At 48.7% G+C, this 23,902-nt stretch overlaps 1 protein-coding gene across 2 annotated transcripts in view; it reads right to left on the minus strand.

Annotated features, from left to right (window-relative positions):
* Window positions 1–21,057, minus strand: part of KCNIP1 (Kv channel interacting protein 1) — a 410,971-nt gene extending 389,914 nt beyond the window's left edge. For both annotated transcript variants that reach the window (XM_010854563.1, XM_010854562.1), the window contains exon 1: window positions 20,970–21,057. In XM_010854563.1, coding sequence (XP_010852865.1) covers window positions 20,970–21,057 — 88 coding nt within the window. The remainder of the gene's footprint in view (window positions 1–20,969) is intronic.
* Between the last annotated feature and the right edge of the window lie 2,845 nt (window positions 21,058–23,902).

Below are 23,902 nucleotides of genomic sequence, written 5' to 3' on the forward strand. Positions count from 1 at the left end.
GGTGATTATTTACTGCAGACACCTGGAGTTCTGGGCAAACTTCTCACGCACAGGGAAATGTTATCTGGTATAAGAAATAATAACAGGGTGCCATTCCCATGCTCTCAAGATTTCTTGTGACTTTTTGTAAGATGTATAGATCAACCAAGAAAAATGTTAACTGTCTTGTCTTTCTCACGCTCTCCTGTATAAATATAAGATGCTGAATAAAGTCGTGGTCAGACCGCTTCCCTTTGTGGAGACGTGTCTGAACCTCTCGACCCCATCTTTGTTGTAGCATTCTTTTGCTGTAGTTTTCTTTCTCAGCCGCGCCGTGCACGTTCTCGGGACCTGATCAACTTTGCCGGCTGGCTCTGGCACTGTTCTTAGTAACAATAAGAAGGAATGAATATTCAGAAACTTTCAGACGAAAGTATACCAACAATAATGTTAACTAGCATTTTTTGCTGCTTATTTATTCCATGCTGGGCACAGTGCTAAGAAGTTTGCCTCATAAAAATTCAGTGAGCATTACTGAACCCACCTCATTGATAAGGAGAAGCAGCATAGGACAGAGGTTATATACATGGACTGGCTTCAACACCCAACCGTATTACTCCCTAGCTGTGTGGCTTTGGACAAATAACCTTCCTGTGCCTCAGTTTCCTCACTTGCAACATAGGAACTAATCATAATATTTCCCATTTGGGGGTTGTTAGTTATTGTATAATGTTCCTAGAAGAGTGACTGACACATGGTGAGTGCTGTATATTATGAAAAACTGAGGCTCTAAGAGGTCATTGGCCAAGGTCAACCAGATAGTGAATGAGGAACGGGACTTGAGCCCTGGGCTGTGTGATTCCAGAGCCTGGCCTGTGATTCTTTAGCTGACTCAGTCACCGGAAGCCCCAGGGTCCAGGTAAGGAACAGCGTTGCATCCTGGGATCCGCAAGGTGTTCTCATGCAAGTCAGGGATCAGGGATCCCCGATGCAGCTTCACACCCTCCGGGTTCTTACTAGAGACAATCCTTCCAAGGGGGAGTAACACCCTACTCCCTGGAGCTTCTTCCTTCTGGGCTCGGGGACATCTTAAGAGTCCCGTGAATCTAGCAAGTCTTGTTGGGATATTGTCTTATAGTTTGGTAAGATCTTTTCTTTGGGGGAAAATTAGGTAAAAGATCTATCTGTGTGTTTCTTTACAACTGCATGGGAATCTACAATTCCCCCCACACTGAAGTTTAATTTTTTAAAAAAGAAAGAGTATCCGCATCATGAATCTCATTTATAGGGGTTTCTTTGCATATGGTTTTCATGCACCTGCGTTTGGGGCTGAAATACACCAAAATGCAGACTATCCCAACAGCCCCTACAGGGGAAAAGGCCACCACCCTCTAGCAAGAAGTACCTGGGGAGGCCCAGGCCTCACTGCCCCATGCATTATTGACAATGAACTTCCTCTGCTTGAGACAAATGCCTTCTTCCTGTCAATGGAGTTTGGCCTACTTCTATCAAGTCCTACACCTACCCGCTGGTCACGGAACTTCAAGCCCAACATGGGCATGAACTAATGGGGATTTAAGCATGATGGAGTTAGACATGGAGGAGAAATGTTTCTGGAACGAGGGCGGCCTGGGAGCAGACAGCCCTCATTAGTTCTTTAAACAAATCACTCTGCTAACAAAGTCTAGGGCTGGCGCTGTTTTCGCCTCTTCTCTCCCGGACCAGGGAGTCCCCCCTGGAGAGGTGCGCCTGGGTCGCTCGCCCAGAACTCGGATGGCATGGTGGAGATCAGTGGCAAGAGGACAGGGAGGGGCAGAGATGAAGCAGACACAGTGCCTGCTCAAGGGGCTGACCATCCTGCTGCTCTTTCTCCCTCCTTTCCCACCATTATCAAGGGCTTCCTTCTCCACAGTGAAGAACCTGATTGATGCAAACTCAAAATAATGCAATGAAAACTATTACTCAAACCTCAATTTTTGTGACCTCCTGAAATAATGCTAGCCTCCCCCACCTCCATCAACAATTCACCTAAAATTCCTCCTAATTTCAAAACTCCTTGGGTGTGCAGATTGTAGGCTGCACTCACCATATTGCTAATTGGCAGCACAGGCTGGTGCATAAGAATAGCAAATGTCTTTTGCACTTAGAGGAATTTGAATTATATACTTGCAAAGATACTGTTTGATCACAGTGCAGCTATCTTATGCCTCATCAGGCACTGCCCTTTCGTATGTAGGGAAAAGAGACCAAAGCAAAATCAGAAAGACATGAAGAAATTCACCATGGTCTAGGGTAATGGTTCTTTAAAAAAGTTTTTTTTTTTTTTTTAATGTAGACCATTTGTTAAGTATTTATTGAGTTTGTCACAATATATTTCTGTTTTTTTTTTTAATATTTTTGGAATTGATAGACTCCAAATGCTGCTTCTAGAGAGGAGGCAAGGTATTTGAAGACGTGCAATTGTATCTGTAATGTTAATATGAAGCAAATGTGACAAAATGCTAACACATTAGTTTTGAGGGGTGCTTTCTGAGGAGCATATGGGTGTTTTATATTATTTGTTCTATTTTTCTGTGTTCAAATGCTTTCTCTAAAATAAAAGAGTGAATGGAAACAAAAATATGTTTGGTTTTTTGGCCATGTGGCATGTGGGATCTTAGCTTCCCAACCAGGGATTGACCCCTCACCCCCTGCCCTGGAAGGAGGAGTCTTAACCCTTGGACCACCAGGGAAGCCCCTAGGGTAATGGTTCTCAAGTGGAGGCCTGCAAGGTCAGAATTATTTTCATAATAATATTTACATACTGCCTGCTTTTCACACTCTCAATCTCACCATGTGCGGAATTTTTCAGAGCTTATGTGTGTGACATGTGATATCACAAAAGACTGAACATGGACCTGAGAAACCTGTTGTCTGTTAAGCCGAGCACGAAAGCAATTTGCAAAAAAGGAAAACAATGCGCCCTTTCTCAATAATTTTTTGAAAATGTAACTATTTCTAATAAAATATAATCTTTTGTTAACCTGGGATGGGTTTATCATTGTTTTAAAATAAATTCATTTAAATGAAACATTCTGAGTTTTCATTCCTAAAATGGTTCAGTTCAGTTCAGTTCAGTTGCTCAGTCGTGTCCGACTCTTTGTGACCCCATGAATTGCAGTACACTAGGCCTCCCTGTCCATCACCAACTCCCGGAGTTCACCCAAACTCACGTCCATTGAGTCAGTGGTGCCATCCAGCCACCTCATCCTCTGTCGTCCCCTTCTCCTCCTACCCCCAATCCCTCCCAGCATCAGGGTCTTTTCCAATGAGTCAACTCTTCGCATGAGGTGGCCAAAGTACTGGAGTTTCAGCTTTAGCATCAGTCCTTCCAAAGAACACCCAGGGCTGATCTCCTTTAGAATGGACTGGTTGGATCTCCTTGCAGTCCAAGGGACTCTCAAGAGTCTTCTCCAACACCACAGTTCAAAAGCATTAATTCTTCGGCACTCAGCTTTCTTCACAGTCCAACTCTCACATCCATACATGACCACTGGAAAAACCATAGCCTTGACTAGACGTACCTTTGTTGGCAAAGTAATGTCTCTGCTTTTGAATATGCTATCTAGGGTGGTCATAACCTTCCTTCCAAGGAGTAGTGTCTTTTAATTTCATGACTGCAATCACCATCTGCAGTGATTTTAGAGCCCCAAAATAAAGTCTGATGCTGTTTCCACTGTTTTCCCATCTATTTCCCATGAAGTGATGGGACCAGATGCCATGATCTTCGTTTTCTGAATGTTGAGCTTTAAGCCAACTTTTTCACTCTCCACTTTCACTTTCATCAAGAGGCTTTTTAGTTCCCTTCACTTTTAACACTGGTTAATATAACCCATATAAACCAAATCTCTTCTGGAGTTGTAAGTGTGTTTTTAGACTCTAGAAGGATTCTGCGACCAGAAAGCTTTGGAACTGCTGACCTCGTGTGTCCAGAGACAGCCGGGGTCCTCGTGCTCCTCCTCACTGTGCCCTGTGTGCGTCCATGGCCTCCTCTAAGCTTCATGTGATCCCTACTTGGAGCCAGGAGGGGAGCTTCCATTTCCCCGTCTCTCCTGCCTCCAGGGTCTCTCTGCCACCAATGGATTTGTTCATGAATTATCTTCCTGTTCCTTAACCTTCATCATGTCGATTCAAAGACGGAATTCGTCATCTCCCTAGATTTCCACAGCTCTCCCTTCCCACTCATATAAAGCACATGCTCATCAGACAACTTCCTTAAATGCTAAGGAGGATGGGGAAGAGATGTGTATAACTGTAGAACAATCAACTCCCGACTGAGTGTTAGACAAAGGTGGTGCTTCATCGCAAAGGTTGTGCCTCCCTTCTCAGGTACAGAGACTTCAACTTCCCATAATCTCCCTCACCCCACACCGACTGCCCTCAAGCTACATGAAGTAAAAACAGGGGCTTCTGTGGCCTCCACAGCTTTCAGACATGTTTTCTGTCTCCAGTCCCAGGGAGACTGTTGCCCTGAGCCTACTCTGTCCATTCTGGAGCCCTTGCTTTTTGACACTCCTTTGTTTTCTTATATTCAAACATAAACTCATTTTCTCTGAAGGTCAGTAGTTCTTTAAAGATCATCTAACTTTTCCCCACATTCTAGTCTGGTGCTTGAGCCCTTCCTATAATGTTTCTCTTTATCAACTTATGTCAACATCTTTTTTGACAAATAACTCATTGTATGGGGAGGCAGCTCCTTCTATTTCAGGATGTATTTAGCAAATTACTCCTTGGACTATAATCTATCATCTGCAATAATAAAAGCTAATATTTGTTGAGCACCCGTAGGCTAGGATCCAGGCTAAGCTTTAATATGTATGGTTCATTTAACCCTAACAAGGTCCTTTAAGGCTGTTATTGCTATCTCAACTTCATAGATGAGGCAACAACAGTGCAGAGATTTAACTTCCTGAAGGTCAAAAGTTAGCTAACAGCAGAGCTGGAATTCAAACCTGAACAGTATTGTTTCAGACTCTACGCTCTAACCACTGTGCACCCTTCCCCTTGCTGTTGTTCAGTCAACCCCAAGGACTGTGGCACACCAGGCTTCTCTGTCCCTCACCATCTCCTGGAGCTTGTTCAAACTCATGTTGGTTGAGCTGATGATGCCATCCAACTGTCTCATCCTCTGTCGTCCCCTTCACCTCCAGCCTTCAATCTTTCCCAGCATCAGGGTCTTTTCTAATGAGTCAGTTTTTCGCATCAGGTGGCCAAAGTATTGAAGCTACAGCTTCAGCATCAGTCATTCCAATGAGTATTCAGGTTTGATTTCCTTTAGGATTGACTGGTTTGAATTCCTTGCTGTCCAAGGGACTCTCAAGAGTCTTCTCTAGCACCACAGTTTGAAAGCATCAGTTCTTCAGTGCTCAGCCTCGTTTATGGTCCAACTCTCACATAGGTACATGACTACTGGAAAAACCATAGCTTTGACTAAAGGGACCTTTGTCAACAAAGTTATGTCTCTGCTTTTTAATACGCTGTCTAGCTTTGTCATAGCTTTTCTTCCAAGGAGCAAATGTCCTGCTTCTTAGTCTCTGCCTAATGTCAAAAATGGCAAATTCTCGACAGGACTGATAGTTCGTTGGGTGCCTCTGTATACCTTCCCACAGAGCCCAGGCTCTCAAATGGCTCCCTGGAGCCACATCTCTGAAGAGCTCACAGATGTGGAGTGACACCCAAGCAAAGCATCTGGAAAAGCCCTGAAAAGATTCAGATGGAGAGCTGCCGACATGGACAGGTGGATGGAGTTAGCTATGCTCTGCCTAATGCCGCGATAGCCCAGCCCACAGCCCATCAAACACCCGGCAGCAACCCAGGCATGCTACAGCCACAGCAATCCATGAACTGGTCACCATATTAAAAAGCAGGGAGGAAGAGAGGCTGTGCTGACTTGTCTCTTTCTTAGGGACCTCACACTTCTCTTGGTCAACCCTGCTTTCTTCTCCAGGTGTTCCCAAACCACTGGTTCCATACTCCATTACAGAACTTGTCCAGGAGTGGATAGCATGCTTATTTATACACAGCTTCAGGATTTTCTTTTGCAATCATCAATAAAAATTGGGCCACGTGACGCCTTCTTGGTATCTAATTTTTCTGTGACTCTGTTGGCCATGCACGTGGTATTCTTTGAAACATCTTGTACACATGTGTCTTTAAACACTGTTTTGTATGCTCTCTATGGGTTCTTTCCAACTCCCGGAACTGAAATAGTCTGAGTCATAAGCCAGGACCTCGTTGGTCTGGAGCAGCCTGAGCCTCTGACTTCCTGTGAGCATCGTAGCCACACCGGTCCATCACACTGCAGGGAAGGTGTGAAGCCCAAACAGAAACCGGTGCCATTCGTCCCTCCATCGGATCATGCGCCCCAAGCAGACTCAGTCATTCTACTCTCTCTTTCAGAACATGTTTTAAAGGCTTTTTCTTATTCTTAAATTTGGGGGGAGGCAAGTTTCAGCTTAGTGTAACCTTATTCTTCTGGTTCTAAACTATGTGTTTTATTTATTTTTGGAAAGGGGGCCTGCAGGGAGGAATGCTCAGAAAGGTGAGAGTTCGAATCTAGATTGTCTATGAATCTAGGCAGTTGAGACTCCATTTCCTCAACTGGAAAATGAGGGACTTCCCTGGTGGTCCAACAGTTAGGAATCTGCCTTCCAATGCAGGGGGCACGAGTTCAGTCCCTAGTTGGGGAACTAAGGTCCTACATGCTGCTAAGGTGCAGCCCCCTCAAAAAAGGAAAATGAGCACAGCATCCTTTGTCTGATAATTGAGTGCAACACTGAATGTGAAGTGCTCAGCACAGCCCTTGGTATAGAAAAGATGCTCAGCAAATCTTCACCATCCATTTGAGCAAAGGTGTCTCCTTCCTCAGATGATATAGATTCTTCTCTGAGCTCGGAGAACTTCCCACTTCCCTCTTTTTCTCATGAGCAACTTCCCACTTTTCTTTCTTGTGAGCATGGAGGACCATCTTGCTTCTCCTTTTCACTCTGTTAACTGTGCTGTCTTAAAAATTTCTGCTATGGATAGTCTACTTTGAACTTTCTTGAATCTACCTGTATAAACTCAGTTCCAGGGGAAAGCAGTGCCTGGTTGAACCATCCAAGGGCCAAAGGACCAGTTTCCATGACAGTCTACTTCATGGAAGAACCACCAACATTGACAATAGATCTGGCTGGAATAATCCTCCCAGTGTGAGGCAGGCAAATCCCTTGGCCCAGAAATCAGGCTTAATTGGAAATTAAATTGCATCTCCATGCCAACTGCAGGAAGCTTATATCCACAGCTAATTTATCAAGGTGATGCCTTATCTCTGAGAAGCACGTGGGAATAGGCGGCTACATCAGCAAGGTTACAAGCTTGTATCTGATGAGATGAGCGTTCTTTAAAGTGAAGCTTGAACCCTTCTGGTTCTTCATTTTGGGATTCCTGCCCTTACTGGCTGCCTTCTCTTTGCCAGGCACCATGCCAGGACCTAGAGATGTCGATGCTGCGGGAACCTGCACTGAATGCTCACTGCTCTGAGCCAGGGGCAGAAAGATCCCCAAACCACAGTGCTTCACTTAGTTATCCAGAGGTGAGTGTTAAGGAAGGTAGAGAGCATTACAGATAACTTCATGGTTAAGAACCATTGTTTAACACCAATACTAGTAGTTCACAATGGTCAGGGTGACCAGACTCCTCACTAACACCTTTACACCCATTTATTCCATTTATACAATTCTCCAGGCAATGGTAGTAAATAAATACATGATTTCATTATCACCACTTTACTGATGAGGAAACAGGGACTGAGGAAGTACTTAACTTGCCTGAGGTCATTGTCACTCAGTTAACAGGTGGCAGAGTTGGGATTTATTTATTTAGGCTGCACCACACAGCACATGGGATCTTAGTTCCTTGACCAGGAATTGAACCTGAACCCCCTCCACTGGAAGCATGGACTCTTAGCCACTGGAGCATCAGGGAAGTCCCTAGAGCTGGGGTTTAAACTAAGGTCACTTCTTAGTGAAGTCAATGCCTTTAGCCCCTTTGTTTTCCCCAACTATGAGGTTTTTAAAATGTCTACCTATAGAAGGGCTTCCTGGGTGGCTCAGAAGGTAAAGAAACTTCCTGCAATGCAGGAGACCTGAGTTTGATTCCTGGGTTGGGAAGATCCCCTGGAGAAGGGGATGGCAACTCGCTCTAGCAGTCTTGCCTGGAGAAACCATGGACAGAGGAATCTGGCACGCTATAGCCCATAGGGCACAACTGAGAGACTAACATAATAGGAGGGTTGCAAAATTAGTATCTAGGAGATGCATACCCTTCACCTTGGTTCACAAATTATTATCAATATTTTGCCATATTTGCACTCCTTCACTGTGTTTTTTGGTTTTTTTTTTTGACTCATTTGAGGGTAGTTTCAGGGATATAAAACACAAGTCTGGTTTAGAAACCAGGTGGGGATGAGTGTGGCTGGAGAAGAAGGTGTTTGTGTTGGAGGAGATATGAGCAGGAAGTGGGGTGGGACCACAGGGTACGGGCTTTGAGCTCCAGGCCCGGAAGTTTGGGTATGCTCTAATATGAAGAGGACAGGCAATGTCATAATGCAATGAAGACATAACTTTATTGAAGCTATTGGGAAGAATTAAAAAATTAAAGATGTGTATTCAGTGAATGATGTTTTATGGTCTGATTAAATATACATGCTTATTGAAGACAAAGCAGAGAATATAGTTCTTTTATCAAGAAGAACTTTAAAAAATAACCATGTATCTCAGCTAAAACCCAGGATTTCTGTTTGTGTCTTTTCTGTTGTACTTTTTCTGTCCAGGTATCTATTCACAGATTGGAGTCTCATTGTACATAGAGTTTTGTAATCTGATTTTTCACCTGATATTATGTCAATAGCATTTCTGCTTGTTATTAAGTAGTCCTCAAAATAATTTTTCAAAGGTTTAATATTATTGCACCAGATGGATGAATCAAAATTTATTTAGCCCACTATTTTTTGACAAGGTGAGATCATCTCCAATTTTTCACTATTGTAATGCAATACCCTTATGCACACCCCTGAATAAAAGTCTTTGTGTACATCTCTGATGATCTGCTTAGAGTAAAATTCCAGAAGTAGGGCTCCTGGATTAAATGAACCATCTCTTTGTCAGCCCTGGTGTGGAGGAGACAGGAGGGGAGAATCGGGAAGAGATGCGGCCTGCCAGCTGCATCAAAGCAGTGAGACATGATGAGAGCTTGGACTCTGGGGACAGTGCTGAGAACGGCAAGCGTGACAGACAAGAGAACCACAGGGGGAAGATAATCAATGGGACTCAGGGAGCAAGATAACCAAAGGTGCAAATTGGAGATGTGAAAGTTGGACTATAAATAAGGCTGAGTGCAGAAGAATTGATGCTTTTGAACTGTGGTGTTGGAGAAGACTCTTGAGAGTCCCTTGGACTGCAAGGAGATCGAACCAGTCAATCCTAAAGGAAATCAGTCCTGAGTATTCATTGGAAGGACTGACGCCAATACTTTGGCCACCTGATGGAAAGAACTGACTCATTTAAAAGACTCTGATGCTGAGAAAGATTGAGGGCAGGAGGAGAAGGGGACGACAGAGGATGAAACGGCTGGATGGCATCACTGACTCAATGGACATGAGCTTGGGCTAACTTGGGGAGATGGTGAAGGACAGGGAAGCCTGGCATGCTGCAGTCCATGGGGTCACAAAGAGTCGAACACAGATGAGCTACTGAACAAAAACACACTGGGGACATGTATGGAGAAACAGTGAAGTCAGGAGAGAGAGGTTTGCTTGGCTTTCACGAGTGTTGACTAGAGGCCACAGGAAGACATGCAAATAGAAAGACTTGTGATCTATCCTCCCTTCCTTTCTCCATTCCATTGAATTAGGATCACTGGCACCTTGCTAGGGAGAATAAATGTGGACAGAAAGATGGACTCGAGAAGACAGAACACAGAAGCAAAGGCTTTAATGGGCATGCAGGGTAGAGACTACCAGGAAAGGAAAGAAGACCCAGAGGCCTAGGTTCCAGGGCCAGCTTTGCTTCCCACTGCGTTGTCCCCTCCTGAGCATCTCGTCTGCCTGGTGGCCTGCTCAGTTTCTCTGGCCCAGGTGCTGGAAAAGCAGCTACAGCCAGGACAGCCCCTGCCCTTGTGGAGCTGGACTGTCAGTGGACAAACCAGGCCAGAGATAAAGGAATAAATGTGTGACGGAAATGCACGAATGCTGTTCAGGAAAATGAGACAGCCTCAGAGGGTAGAATGTGCCGTTGTGTGTAGAGGGAGATGAGGATCTCAGATAGGAAGGGATTTGAATGAAGTGCGGGAGAGAAGAAGAGGAAAGCTGGTGGAGTGTGTCCAGAGAGAGGGCAGAGTGACTGTCAGGACCCGGGGGCTAGGACCTGGTGTTCCAGCAAGAACAGCATGACATGGTGGTGGGAGGAGAATGTCAGCAGAGTAGGAGGCCAGAAATGCAGGGACAGATCATGCAAAGGCCGTAGGGACTTCCCTGGTGGCCCAGTGGTTGAGAACCTGCCTTTTGATGCAGGGGATGAGGGCTCCATCTCTGGTCAGGTGCAAGTTGCTGGGCAACTGGGTCTACATACCGCAGCTACGGAGCCTGTGAGCCGCAACGCAGACCCTGCCTGCTGCAGCTAAGGTCTGCTGCACTTAAATAAATAAATACAAATAAAGTCAACCCTTTATTTAAAAAAAAAGGCTATAGACCACAGAAGAAAGTCTGCATTTGACTCTGAACCTGGCAAGAAATCACTGGAGGCAGAGTTGCGAGGAAGCGCATTATGTATTCTAAAAATATGGGAGTGGATGAACAGCAATGGTTGAATGGATAAAAAAAAAAAAATTATGGTTAATCCCTACTCTAGAGTATTATTCAGCCTTAAAAAGGAATGGAATTCTGACACATTCTACGTGGATAAACCTTGAAAACATTATTCTAAGTGAAATAAGCCAAGTGCAAAAGGGCAAATGCTGTGTGACCCCACTTACATGAGGGACTGACAATAACCACATTCATAGCGGAAGTGAAGTGGTGGCCAGGAGCTGGTGGAGGAGGGAAAGGGGCGTCATTGTTGGATGGAGACAGAGCTTCAGTGTGGGAAGATGGAAAGTTCTGTAACTACATGGTGATGACGGCTGTACAACAATGTGAAATGCAATCGATGCCACTGAATCATACACCTCAAAATGGTAAATTTCATGCTACATATATTTATGACAATACAAAATGTGGGAAAGAATGCTATGTAAAGAATTGTCTGTGGGGCATATTAATTTCCTAGGGCTGCCTTAACAAAATACCACAGACTAGGCAGCTTAAACAATAGGAGTATTTTTCTTTGCGGCTCTGGATGCTGCAAGTCCGAGCCCGAGGTGCTGGCAGAGCTCGTTTCTGGCGAGGCTCTCTCCTCTGCTTGCAGAGGCCTCTGTGTTCTCACCGTGTCTGCACGTGGCCTTTTCGCTGCGTGCGTGTCTCTCCTTGTAAGGACACTGGTCTCATCAGATCAGGGCCCCACCTCATTTAACCTGAAATACTTGTTTTAAGTCTTATCTCAAAATATACTAAGTCCCCTGGGTACTCACGAGTTCCATTTTGAAAGTGTGTCTGTAAGCCCAGTTTGTTTGTAAGTTCAACAAAGTTACCCTAGGTATCCGACTAACACAACTGACTATATAGTACTTTTCCGTAATAGGTTTATAATGCTTTTCACGTCAATAATATTTAAAAAACGAACACAAAAAATAAAGAAAGAATTTTAAATCTTAAGTCTCTAAATCGTGTCTAGCTTTTGTGATACCGTGGACTGTAGCCCGCCAGACTCCTCTGTCCATGGGATTTTCCAGGCAAGACTACCGGAGTGGGTAGCCATTTCCTTCTCCAATCTCAAACTTTATGGTATAGCAACAGCTGGTGCTTCTTAGCAGTAGCCGCTCCATCACTGCTGGTTTTATACTTGCTTCTGAACATCCTGGGCTTGCAATAAAGATGCTGCATTACTGTGCTCTGCACAATATTGTAAAGGACACAAAAGCACAACCACTGGCACAGGACGCACACACGTGACAGTCGTGACACAGGAACTAACTTACATGATGGAACATGCGAACGCGCGTTCACGTCTCAGAAAGCTGGCAACTTGAAGGCTGCTATGCAGGGGACGCACTGTACAGCCTGAACGCAGTTAGGGCCTCGGCACGTGAACGGGGGCGGGGAGCACAAAAAAGTCCATGATGGAGGATGTCGGTGCTGAGGGCTTGGAGGCAGAGAGTGCTTCTTTGGTACTGTATGCGAGCTTCAGAGTCATAGCTCTGGCTTTGTCATCTTGGGTAAAGTAATCAGCCTCTCCCAGCCTCACGGTGGGAATAACTAAAGAAGGTAACTCATAATGCCAGGCTGGATTGACTGCAGGGATCCTTGTAAAACCTTAGCAGACAAATCACACACAGTGAATGGACAGCAGCTGTTATTATTCCTCATATGGGCCCTGTTGGGTTTGGCAGGACAGGCTGCTGCTTTTCGACGGGTGAGGCCAGGACAGGGTTAATCAACGCAAGGACGGCAGGAGGGTGCTGCAGTCCAATATGCCTCATGGCTGTGGTTTAGGAGTATCCCAAGGCACAGCCGGTTCCCAGCTGATGTTTTCAGATAGCGAGCTGCAAGCCTGGGCTTGGCTTTGCCTGCCAAGCACAGATGGTTTGAAAAATGCCACCCCAACTGGCCCAGGGTTAATCAAAAGATTACAGAAAGAAAATTGGGTAGACTAACCCCAGCCTCTCAGACACAAGCCTCTGAATCACAACTACCCTTCTGACTCCTGCTCCATTATCTGCCTCTGCTTCTGAAGCACCTCATTCCAGCAAGAAATGGAAACTGGCTGGGCTGGAATTACAATGGGAATGCTTGCTGGGTGGTATTTCTTCTCTTCCCCCTCTGTGCAATCTCAGCTATTGGGCTAGTTCTCCCATATATTTTGTGGTTGGGCTGGGGAAGGGGAATCTGTGCATGAGGATTTGGGGTGTAGTTGGGGGGCAGTGAGTCACAGATCTCAGGGGAATTCTCCAGAGCTGTGCTGCTTGGGTCAGAATGGAGGCCTTGAAACCTGGGCCACCTCTTTGTTAAGCTGGGAAAGAACCAGTTTTGTCTTTATTACTTTCCTACACCAGATCTGAGTTTCAGAAATGAAGGGAGTGTCATGTAAGGAGTAAAACCGGAACTTGGAGGCAGACAGCCTGATTTCCAAGTCTGGCTGTGTTCCAAGCTGGCTGTGTGACCTGAAGCCAGACACTTCCACTCCTGAAGCCCAGAACTTCTCAGCCGTCAAGAGGGTTAGTGGGAGCTCTCCACCTCCTAGGGTTCTTGTGTGTATTAAATAAAACCGTGTGCAGTGCTCACAGCCATGTCAGGCATAGAGCAGATGCCATGCATAGTGTTACAAGGATTGCTGGGAAATCTTAAAAGTCTAAAACTGGAAGGGGCCTTTGAAACCAGCCACTCCCTCATTTTAGTGATGACGACACTGAGGCCCAGAGAAGGGAAGGATCCGGAATCAAACCCAGGCCCAGCTCCCAATCAGCTGCTCTTTGCAGCTCTAAGACCACAAAGTGGGACTCAATGGCTTTAGGAAGACAGGACCATGTTTAGCATTACATTCATGGCCCTCCTGCCATCATCCCAACAGGAAGAAGGCTTTCTCGTGGAGCGTACAGGGACCGGGCTGACGGTGGTCATAAACATCTTCACTGGTGTCTCTTCCTGGAGTGCTGGCTTCCATTGCATCCAGCTGGCCTGGGGAGCCTGTGTGACCTCCCCTCTGTGCATCTGGCCAGCCTCCATGGCCGGGCAGCAAGGGCAATCCCACAGAGCATGCAAGAACCGGGGTGAAGGGGTGGCCAGGCCCTTGGTCTTGCTTGCACTGACCCTTCACCTCATCAAGGTCACTGTGGCTGGTGACTTCTATCAACTTCCTGCACAGAAATTCAGAACAGGAAGATGGGGCATGGGAGGCCTCCACACTAGCCTAACAAAGCCCAGGCCTCAGAAATGGACTCCAGTCACACTTTCCTGAGTGTTGCTGGGCAGGGAAAGCAGTCGGTCATCATTTATTCAACATCCATCCACAGCTCGAGGCATCACCTAAGGCCCATGCGGCGACTGTGCCTGCTCTCAGAGGGGCAAGGGAATGGTCAATACAAACATAAAACCACTGAATAAAAAGGATAATTTCAGCTGTGGACAAATCCTTGTTTACAAAGATGTAATTGAGAGTGGCTGAGGGTGGAGGTGGCAACTTTGGAGGAGCAGCACACCTAGAGAAGAGCCGGAAGAAGCCTTGACTCAGGGCTTGTTTCTTTGGCCTCTCCCTCCTTCCTGCCAGCTACAAGTCCAAGGTCTAACCCCAGGAAAGGAAGAGAAGGGTGGGAATGTGCCTTTCCCTGGGCAGCTGTTCTGTGCTTGGTGCCAGGTGTGCCACAGGCACCCTCTCCTCGTAGCCCCACGAGGAGGGAGAGACTGGCCCCATTTTTCACGGGAGGACACAGACTCAAGGTGGGACATGGCTTGCCCTGGGCTGCCCTGCCAGGCAGAGGCAGGATTCGAAGCCAGGGCTGCCTGGCTCCAGAGCTGTGCGTCCCCAGCGTCTTCCAGTCTTCTGTGGCTGCTTCACCCGACCACATCTGTTCTCACGAATCAACAGTTCTCTGGGACGTGGGACTTACAGTCTGGTGAGAGAGGTAATCCAGGGAAGATTCTGCCACCTGAGCAGAATGGGGAAAGTGAAGGTCACACTGGCGTGGCCAGGGACCTCTGAACCTCCCAACACTGAGTAAGACCTGATTTGAGCCACTGTGTCTTCATGTTGCAGCCCTCACACCTGCCAGAGGGGCCCACTTCCAGCTACTTTTAATTTGAAACAAACTAGGTGCTCCCCGGTGGTCTTAAAGTTAACAGGATGTCTGTGCAGCAGGGCTGGGATAAGCAGCCTTGAACAAATCCTTCCTGCCTGGTATCGGTGTCATGTGGAACAGAGGCCTGGGGGCCCAGAGAGGGACAGCCTGGGCAGGGGAGGAGGTCCCACCCTCCTCTCTCGTCTGCTGTGGGACTAAGGGGACCCCAGAGTCCCAATCCCTGAGGAGAGCACCTGGCCAGCAAAATGAATCAGGGAGTGATGGGTCTGCCACAGAGGGACAAGGATAAGAGACCTGGAGGCTGGGATGAGGGCTACTGAACAGGGGAGAGCCAAAGCAAGCACACTGCCCACCCTGGCAGGCTCTGGCTTGGGACTGAGGAGGCAGGAATGGACCAGAACGACGGAACTTTCTGCTGATGGCAAGGTACAAACGCTCAGAGGTTGCCAGTTGCAACCAGGGAAGAGGTTGTGTTCACACGGACTCAGTGCTTACCTGCATGGCTGGGACAGCAGACTAGCTCGGACTGGGGATGGTGGGGACCTTAATTTTCCCAGCAAAGATGGGTGCACACAAGTTGAGCTTCTCAGGAGGCAGGTGGTGTCCTCCTTTTGACAGAGGGCACTGTCACATCTCACAGGTTGCAAGATCCCCAGAGTCAAGGTCATTGCTTTCCTAGATAATTCTAGTAAAGAGTCGATGTCTCTATTCTAGTCTGCCTGATGACATAAAACTTGTGTATTTCTCCACTGGCATGACCATGTTTCATACTTGTCCTCTAAGAATGGAGAGCGGTGAGGGAGGGTCCCTCGTGGGTGCAGAGTTGGCCCACCATTCAGTAGGTGCCCAGACCCCAGAGATGATAGCGAGGCCAGGTGGGCACACATGCATCTGTCTCGCTGACCTTGGAGTGTGGGGGTGTTCCCTTTACCCATCAGTGTTCCTTAATCCAGGCCATGCCACATTATGGAATTTGTCCCAACTCCTTGCAAGACAGATGGCTGCCCTGAATTGATTCAGCAGGTACAATCATTTCTGACAAACACACCTACAAAATTAACGAGAAGCTGGGGGAACTTTCCTGGTCACAAGGTGGGGAGCGTGCCTGCAGGGGCATCTTCCTCAGCCCCGGGGACAGGGAAGCACCTGGTCTTGACTCCACTAGAACCCGATCTAATTCCAGCCCTGCTACTCATCGCCAGCTAGGCCACCTGGCTTAGCTAAAGGTCAGTCTCCTTAAAATTGTAAAAATGGTTTGAAGTGATTGCAATGCCTACTTCCAGGGTCAGGAGGGACTTGCTCTCAACTCCCTACAAGTGCAGAGTCGCCCCCTTCCCTGCAAGCTGCCAGCCTGTGACTTGTATTATCCTTGTTAAATGAGAAAACAGCCTTTCGTGGTTGATATCGCTATCATCTCCAATGAACAAGGAGGAACTTTGGTTTGGGGAGGTTTTGCAACTCACCCAAATTCACACAGCTGGTGGACCGCAGGGTTGGGACTCCAGCCCAGCCTGCCCGAGGGCAGAGTCCTCCCCAGGTTCAAGGTCAGTTTCTTGAGGCCCATGAACAGCAGTGAAGAGATGGCAAGAGGCACAGCTTGTCTCCAGTGGGTCTGAAGCTGAGCTCCTGCGGTGCAGAGAGAAGTGACCTGGGCCAGGGCAGAAGGGGGAGTTGGGGCTCCAGGTCAAAGTCCTTGAGATAAATCTTACAAGATCAGCACCGGCCCGCTTTTGACCCCGCAGCCACATGGGTGGTCAGGACAACTGAAGCTCTCCCGGATTGGACTCCTACCTCATGCTTTGCTTTGCCATCTGTGCCTGGGGTGACAAATGGGTTTACAAAATGCAGAAGGAAATGGGCTTAAACCTCCCCAGCCGGAGGGGAGCCTGCACGACCTCTAACTTCTGCCTCTGAGTCCTGGAGTCTCTGAGCTAGACCTGCGGGGCGGCTGCACAGGAAGAGGAGGACGCAGGTCCCCCCGAGGCTGGAGCTATGGGACTCCCAGCAGGGAGCTGGGCTTCTGCTAAGTTCTTCCTTAGAGCAGGGGAGGGCCTGGCTCTGGGAGGCACACTCGTGGCTCCTGATCAGGGAGTCAGGTGTAAGAAATGTCAGTTTCAGCCCTGGGTGGGCCACAGGAGAGAAAGCTCAGGAGAAGGGAAGCAGCAGAAGTTGCTCTCAGAGTCTGTGCCAGGGGCTCAAGAAACAAGCAGGAAGTGAGACATCCCTGCTGTCAGATGCTCGCAGCCCTGAGAGTACCAGTTAACCACTGCGGGAGCACCATGGAACATTTCCGGGAGATCCGTTGCGCAGGAAGCTTTAGGCAGACAATCTTGTGTAATCTTATAAGGAGGACACTTATGATTCCACTTCACAGAGTAGGTAACTGAGGCCAGAGAGAACACGAGGCTCCCCAGCAGAAAGCCCAAGATGTACTAGTCTGGCATCAAATTGCCTTTTCCTCTGCATAATCGGCTTTCAAACTTTTTTTTTTAAGTTAGACACTTGCTGTTAAATATCAATAAAATGCAGTAAGTAAAGCAAATCAAAGTAGAGCCGGAGGGGCAGGAGTGAAGGTGCCAGACACTTGCCCATCCCCACGACTCACACACGTCCGCCCCTCTGTTGACAACTGAAAAGCCCTTCCCAAGACACAAAGAAGCTCAGGCAAGGTTCTGAATGATTTGTCTGGCTGGAGGCTTACCCTCTGGCCATAGACTGAGCACCTCTGGGACAGAGGTGTGCACGGAGCTTCCTAGAAACTCAAGCTACTCCAGGTATCACCTCAGGGTGCCGCGTAGAGCTGCTCACTCATTTAGCCCTACTGGTGGTGCACTCACTCTGGGCCAGGCCCTGGATGCCTAACTGGCCACAGTGGTGGGTAAAAATGCACCTGGCCCCTGCCCTCATAGAGCTTAAGTGAGGAAGACAGCCTTTAGCTGATGTGTTCCTAAAAGAAAAGACAGATCACATATCGTGATCAAAGCTGTGAAGGAAAAGATCGATGTCAAGGAGGAGGACCTGATCTGTTCACATCTGGAGATCTAGCCATGAGAAATCTAGGCCACCAGCCACTGAGACCACTGGGACTGGGGAGGGCTGGCATCAGAGGGAGGTGACCAGGACATGGGCATTCATGGGCCCTCCCTGTTCCCCAGTTATTCCCAAGGCAGGCAGAAACGGTAAGCTGCTCCCAGGACCAGCTGGAGGTCCCTGGGAGTCTTACATTCCTCAGTTGCAAAAGGAGTAGAGAGAAATTCTTCTAAAGGTTGGATTATCACAAATCTAGGGCTCAGTGTGATGAATAAGTGAAATCACAATGAAAATCAGAAATCATGATGCAAATGTCACATGTCCACATAGGCTCTACTCTAAATTCACCTAGGGCTGGTCTATACATTAAAAAGACCTTTCTCCACTCCCCTGCTCTAGGCTTGGCTTTCTTGGTTGTTTATTTTAAAAATATTTACTGAACACCTGGGGTGGGCAGAACGCTGGTTTCCCAGCATGCGCCTGGCACAGAGCCAGGGCTGTGTAACCACTCAGGGCTCTCTGCGGAGCCAGGAGCAGCGTGCCGCCCCGGTGCCTGCCGTGTCACCTCACACATGGGTCTGCAGAAAGTCGGCACGAAGCAGGTCCAGGGAAGTCCAGGCGGCCACTCGGTCCCCAGCGCTGGTCCCACGAGCCCTTTCTGTGTCACACAGATCTCAGTCTCTGGAATTCTGAGTGGAGAGAGGGGGCCATCCTGACCCACCGGCTGGCTGCTCTGCAGAGACTGAGGCTTCAATGAGCTCCCACTGCCAGCGCCAACCTCATTCTGCTGCCCAGCCCCAGTGTGCCTTCTGGACTCGGTTGAGATGCTGCCTTTAGAGGAGCTCTTCACCTGCCCGGGCGTCTGTTCTCTGATGCCTCCCTCCGTCTCAGCACCAGTGTGACGTCCCCATGGTGTCTGCGTCTTGTGTCTTTGGTCTGTGTTCCCACCAGTGTGCACGTTTCTTGACAAAGGGCCTGAGCCTTATTCATCCGTGTGTCCAGTGTCTTATGAGTGTGGCACAGAACAGGTGCTCAATAAATGTTAAATGAATGATTATAGGTAAATATGCAGATGAAAGTATCTTCATGCTCATTTATTCAAATAGCCATCCACCCTCTGTCTTCTATACACACCCTTTTGCACACCCTCTCTCTCCCTGACTGGCCTCACCTGCTCACACTCACCCCTGCTTGCTGCGTTAAGTCCTTCTAAGATCTCTCCCTGCTCTGATGCTGCCTGGAGTGTACAGCCCCACCTGAAGTCAGATACATGAAAGAATTTGGAGGCCTGGATGGTCTGGGTCCCCTCTGCAGACCCATGCCCATCTCAGTCCTTGGCGGCTCCTTCCCGTGGGGTCACTGCATCATGCCCCGTAAAGCGAGCCTGTGTCTCAGCTTCCCTGGATCCTTGCAACAAGGCTGGGAGGTAGACGGGTTAGGTTCATTTTACAGATAAGGAAACTGAGGCTCAGAGAGGCTGTGACTTGCGTAAGGAACAAAGCTGGAGTTGAGACCTAGGTTGCCTAAGTCCAGGCCAAAGCTCTTTCCATCGTGTTCTGGGAAGCAGAGACTGGGATAGGATGCCGCTCGCCACCCGTTACCCGCGAGAGCCAGAATCGCCGGCGTGAGAAGAAAGCACTCCTTTCGTGTCAGAGGACTGAGTGGGGCCACTCTGCGCGATCCTCTGAGCCCTTTGCTCTCTCCCCTCGCCCCAGTCCACCCTGCCTGGAGCCCCTGGGAATTCTGCTTGGCAGCTGACTCTCAGTTTTGAGTTTTCATTCCACCTGGGGTTCCAGGAGGGGCAGTAACCTGTTTCACAAGTGCAGTGGGGGACAGAACAGGAGCGGCGAAAGGAGCGGAGAAAAGAAATAAGCAGAACCTCACCATCCTTCCTTCTATACCCACCTTACCATGTCAGCAGGCTAGACCTGCCGGGCAGCCTTGACCCAGGTCATCAGAGAGGCTCATACACAGCCTTTATCATCTCTCACTGTCGTTTTCAAAACCCCCATCAAGGGCTTGTGGGCCTCGCTCCTTCTCCAAATACCCTGTCTGCTGCTTCCCCCAAGACTCTTTCCTCCTGAACGAAGGGCATGAATATTTAAAGACGTTTTTTCAGCCAGTGCAGTCACATCACGCTGCTGCTCTCTCTTCAAATTTTATCTCCAGAAAGTTTGCCAGAGTGTCTCTGAGTGCCTCACACTCCCTGGTACAGAGTGCAATGAGGGGCCCCAGACACAGGGATGGCCCAGAGACGTTAGCCACCCCTCTGTGTCCTGAGGCTGAATGGCACACAAGGAGCCCTGATTCTGGTCCACAGCACCCTTCGTGGGCTACCTGGGCAGTCAGACCTGAAGACTCCCTGCCGCCCCAGTTCTTGGGGCATGGGCTTACGTAGGAGACACAGAAGGAAAAGGGACCCCAAACCACAAAGAAATGATGAACAAAACCCCAGAAACACGAGACCCTGGAACCCAAGAGGAGAAAGCTCTCAGCACATCAGACCCAGAGCTAATATAGATCCTGTATTCACCAGTGCACCATGGATTCCAGCCTCGAAGCCACTCCTGCTGGCTCCCTCCAGCGTCTCTGATCTGCAGAATTACTCACAGCCCACCGCATCAAATCTCTCTTTTATCAACAAGACACAACACTCCTCTGTGGATAACTTCTTGAAACTCTAGTCATTCTAAGCCGTTTCCAGTGCTCTGGGAAGGGTCCTGTCCCTCTGCCCGCCTGTAACCAATCAGCCACACACCACCAAATCCATTTCCAAAGTTCCGGGCAATTACAGCCGCTGAGCTCCCTGGCCTGGTGCCCGCCTGCTCAGAGCCAGGACCCAGGTTGTCAGCAACCCCGAAACCCAGCCACCAGTTTCTCCTCCAGCTTCCTCGGAGACCCAGGTGGACCGAAATGCCACGCTTACTGCACCGAGGCACTCGGACCGGTCAGACCACACCAAGATAGAAAACGCGGGTCAAGGCCAGGCTCCCTACCTTTGCTGAGGGTCCCCGTGATGAGCTTAAAGATGGTCTGGGCAAATTTCACGAACCCAAGCTTGCATCTTTTGGAGCAGCCGCTCATGGTGGCAGAGGAAGGGCAGGTTGTGTTGTCAGCGCCCAGAAGGGAGGCACCCACCTTGCGTGCCCTGGAACTTGGAGCCTGCCTGCTCGGATCCTGAGAGATGGATGCACCCCAGAGGCTCCAAGAACAGCACAGCTGCCTCTGCAGTGAGTCCGGCTTCTGCATCCAGAGAGCCCACAGGGCACGGTGTCTGTTCCCTTCCTTCCTCCCGCCAAGCCCCTCCCGCTGTCCCCCCAAGTCCTCGACACGGGAGGACCTCCAGATGCCAGGCTGGGCCAGCACCGGCAGGGCAGAGGGCACTGCGAGGGGATGGAGGAGGAGAGGGAAGCTGAGCAGAGCAGGGAGGGAGGAGCTGGAGCTCTCCCAGGCTTTGCTGACTGTCTTTCTTACATGGCAGTGGTAATGTAGCAATTAATACCCAAGTCAGAAGGGAGGGGACTGCTACGCAAAAACGCTCCACTCCACAGCCTCCCGGCTCGCTCTCCCGCTCTTTCCTTCCTGGTTAATCTAATAGATCAATTCTCTGAGCTGTGCCTGATTGGGACCTGGGAAGACTCCCCCCAGAGCGGGAGATCGCTGCTTAGCGCTCAGTGGAAAGTTTGCAGGCAGCCTCCGAGTGGCCTGGTTTGCATCACGGAGAAGTCGGGCCAAGTGGGGAGCCCCACGGGAGCTGGGCTGTGTGGCTCCCTGGTGCCAGCAGCAGGGGCTGCCAGCCTCCGCAACTCGGAAAGTCATGCCCTTGCTGCCTCCTGGCTCCAGGTGCCTTTTCACCGATACCCCCAACACACGCCCACCCAAAGTCTGCCGTTCAGCTCCAGCTCCCACCCCTGCAGAGCAGGTAAGAGTCTCCTCTCTCATCAGGGCAGCAGAGGAGTGCAAATAGGGCTTTTCTGGATGAAGAAAGTATTCCTCAGAGATGCATAGAGGAATGGCTGAAATTCAAACAATTTGACTACAGTACAATACTCTTAGAAGTAAAACTGCAAGGTAGTGGGCAAATGTGAACTCCAACTATGGCTTAACAAAAAGTCTGGCTGCCGTTCAGTACCATAGACTGTGTGAATTGGACAGAACATAAGGGAACATCTCATCCCACGCTCTAGACATGGCATGAACCTTCCCCATGACACCCCCCCACTTTACTTTCCTTGGTTATTTAAAGGGTTCCCAGGCACCCCACTCCAGTACTCTTGCCTGGAAAACTCCATGGATGGAGGAGCCTGGAAGGCTGAAGTCCATGGGGTCGCTGAGGGTCGGATACAACTGAACGACTTCACTTTCACTTTTCCCTTTCATGAATTGGAGAAGGAAATGACAACCCACTCCAGTGTTCTTGCCTGGAGAATCCCAGGGACGGGGCAGCCTGGTGGGCTGCCGTCTATGGGGTCACACAGAGTCGGACACGACTGAAGTGACTTAGCAGCAGCATGGGCCACCACCATGGGTACCACCCATCAATGCACTGTGGTTTCATTTGAATAGTTTCATTTGAATAGCAGATACAAAATCTACCTAGAGTTGAACTAAGCCATGCCTTGAGAATGTCTTTCTCTTCCTCGCCATCAGCTTGACTATTATCTGCTTCTCTGGGATGTTTGAGAGAACTAGATTGCTTAAGAGCCAGAGAAGGGAGAACACCCATTGATAAAACGCCATATATGCCAGAACTCAAGCTCCATCTTCTGTGAGTCATGGGAAAGTGAATCTTGAAATGAACCTCAGCCCTCAGGGAAGTCACCAACAAATTCCAGAGACAGGCCAGTAGCACAGAGCCTTTCTCCAAACCCAAGTGCCCCTCACTCCTGACTTGCTGGGACAGTGTGAATCACACGCATTGCAGGAAACAGCCTTGGTGGAAAATAGCCCCTGCATTGGATGTCACAGAGCAGGGGTTCCCAGCCCCCAGGCTTAGACAGGACCCAGCCTGCACAGCAGGAGGCGAGTGGTGGGCAAGCAAGCAGAGCTTCGTATGTATTTACAGCCACTCCCCATTGCTGGCATTACTGCCTAAGCTCCACCCCCTGTCAGATCAGCTGTAGCATTAGATTCTCACGGAAACATGAACCCTCCTATGAACTGTGTGCATGAGGGATCTTGGTTGCACGGTCCTTTGGAGAATCTAATGCCTGATGATCTGGGGTGGAGCTGAGGTGGTGATGCTAGCGCTGGGGAGTGGCTGCCACCATCTCCCATCACCCCCAGGAAAACAAGCTCAGGGCTCTCACTGATTCTGCACTATGGTGAGTTGCATAATTATTTCATTATATATCACATTATGATAGTAATTGATATGAAGTTCACAATAAATATAATGCATTTGAATCATCTGGAAACCACTCCCCCTGACCCTCAGTTCAGTTCAGTCGCTCAGTCGTGTCCGACTCTTTGTGACCCCATGAATCGCAGCACGCCAGGCCTCCCTGTCCATCACCATCTCCCAGAGTTCACTCAAACTCACGTCCATTCAGTCAGTGATGCCATCCAGCCATCTCATCCTCTGTCATCCCCTTCTCCTCCTGCCCCCAATCCCTCCCAACATCAGAGTCTTTTCCAATGAGTCAACTCTTCGCATGAGGTGGCCAAAGAATTGGAGTTTCAGCTTTAGCATCATTCCTTCCAAAGAACACCTAGGGCTGATCTCCTTTAGAATGGACTGGTTGGATCTCCTTGCAGTCCAAGGGACTCTCAAGAGTCCAAGAAGTCTCAAGACTTCTCCAACACCACAGTTCAAAAGCACCTGTGATGGATTCATTTTGATGTTTGGCAAAACTAATACAATTACGTAAAGTTTAAAAATAAAATAAAATTAAAAAAAAAAAAACAAAAGCATCAATTCTTCAGTGCT

Source organism: Bison bison, unplaced genomic scaffold (genome assembly GCF_000754665.1).
Source record: "Bison bison bison isolate TAMUID 2011002044 unplaced genomic scaffold, Bison_UMD1.0 scf7180017864343, whole genome shotgun sequence".
In the NCBI taxonomy this organism is placed as follows: domain Eukaryota; kingdom Metazoa; phylum Chordata; class Mammalia; order Artiodactyla; family Bovidae; genus Bison; species Bison bison.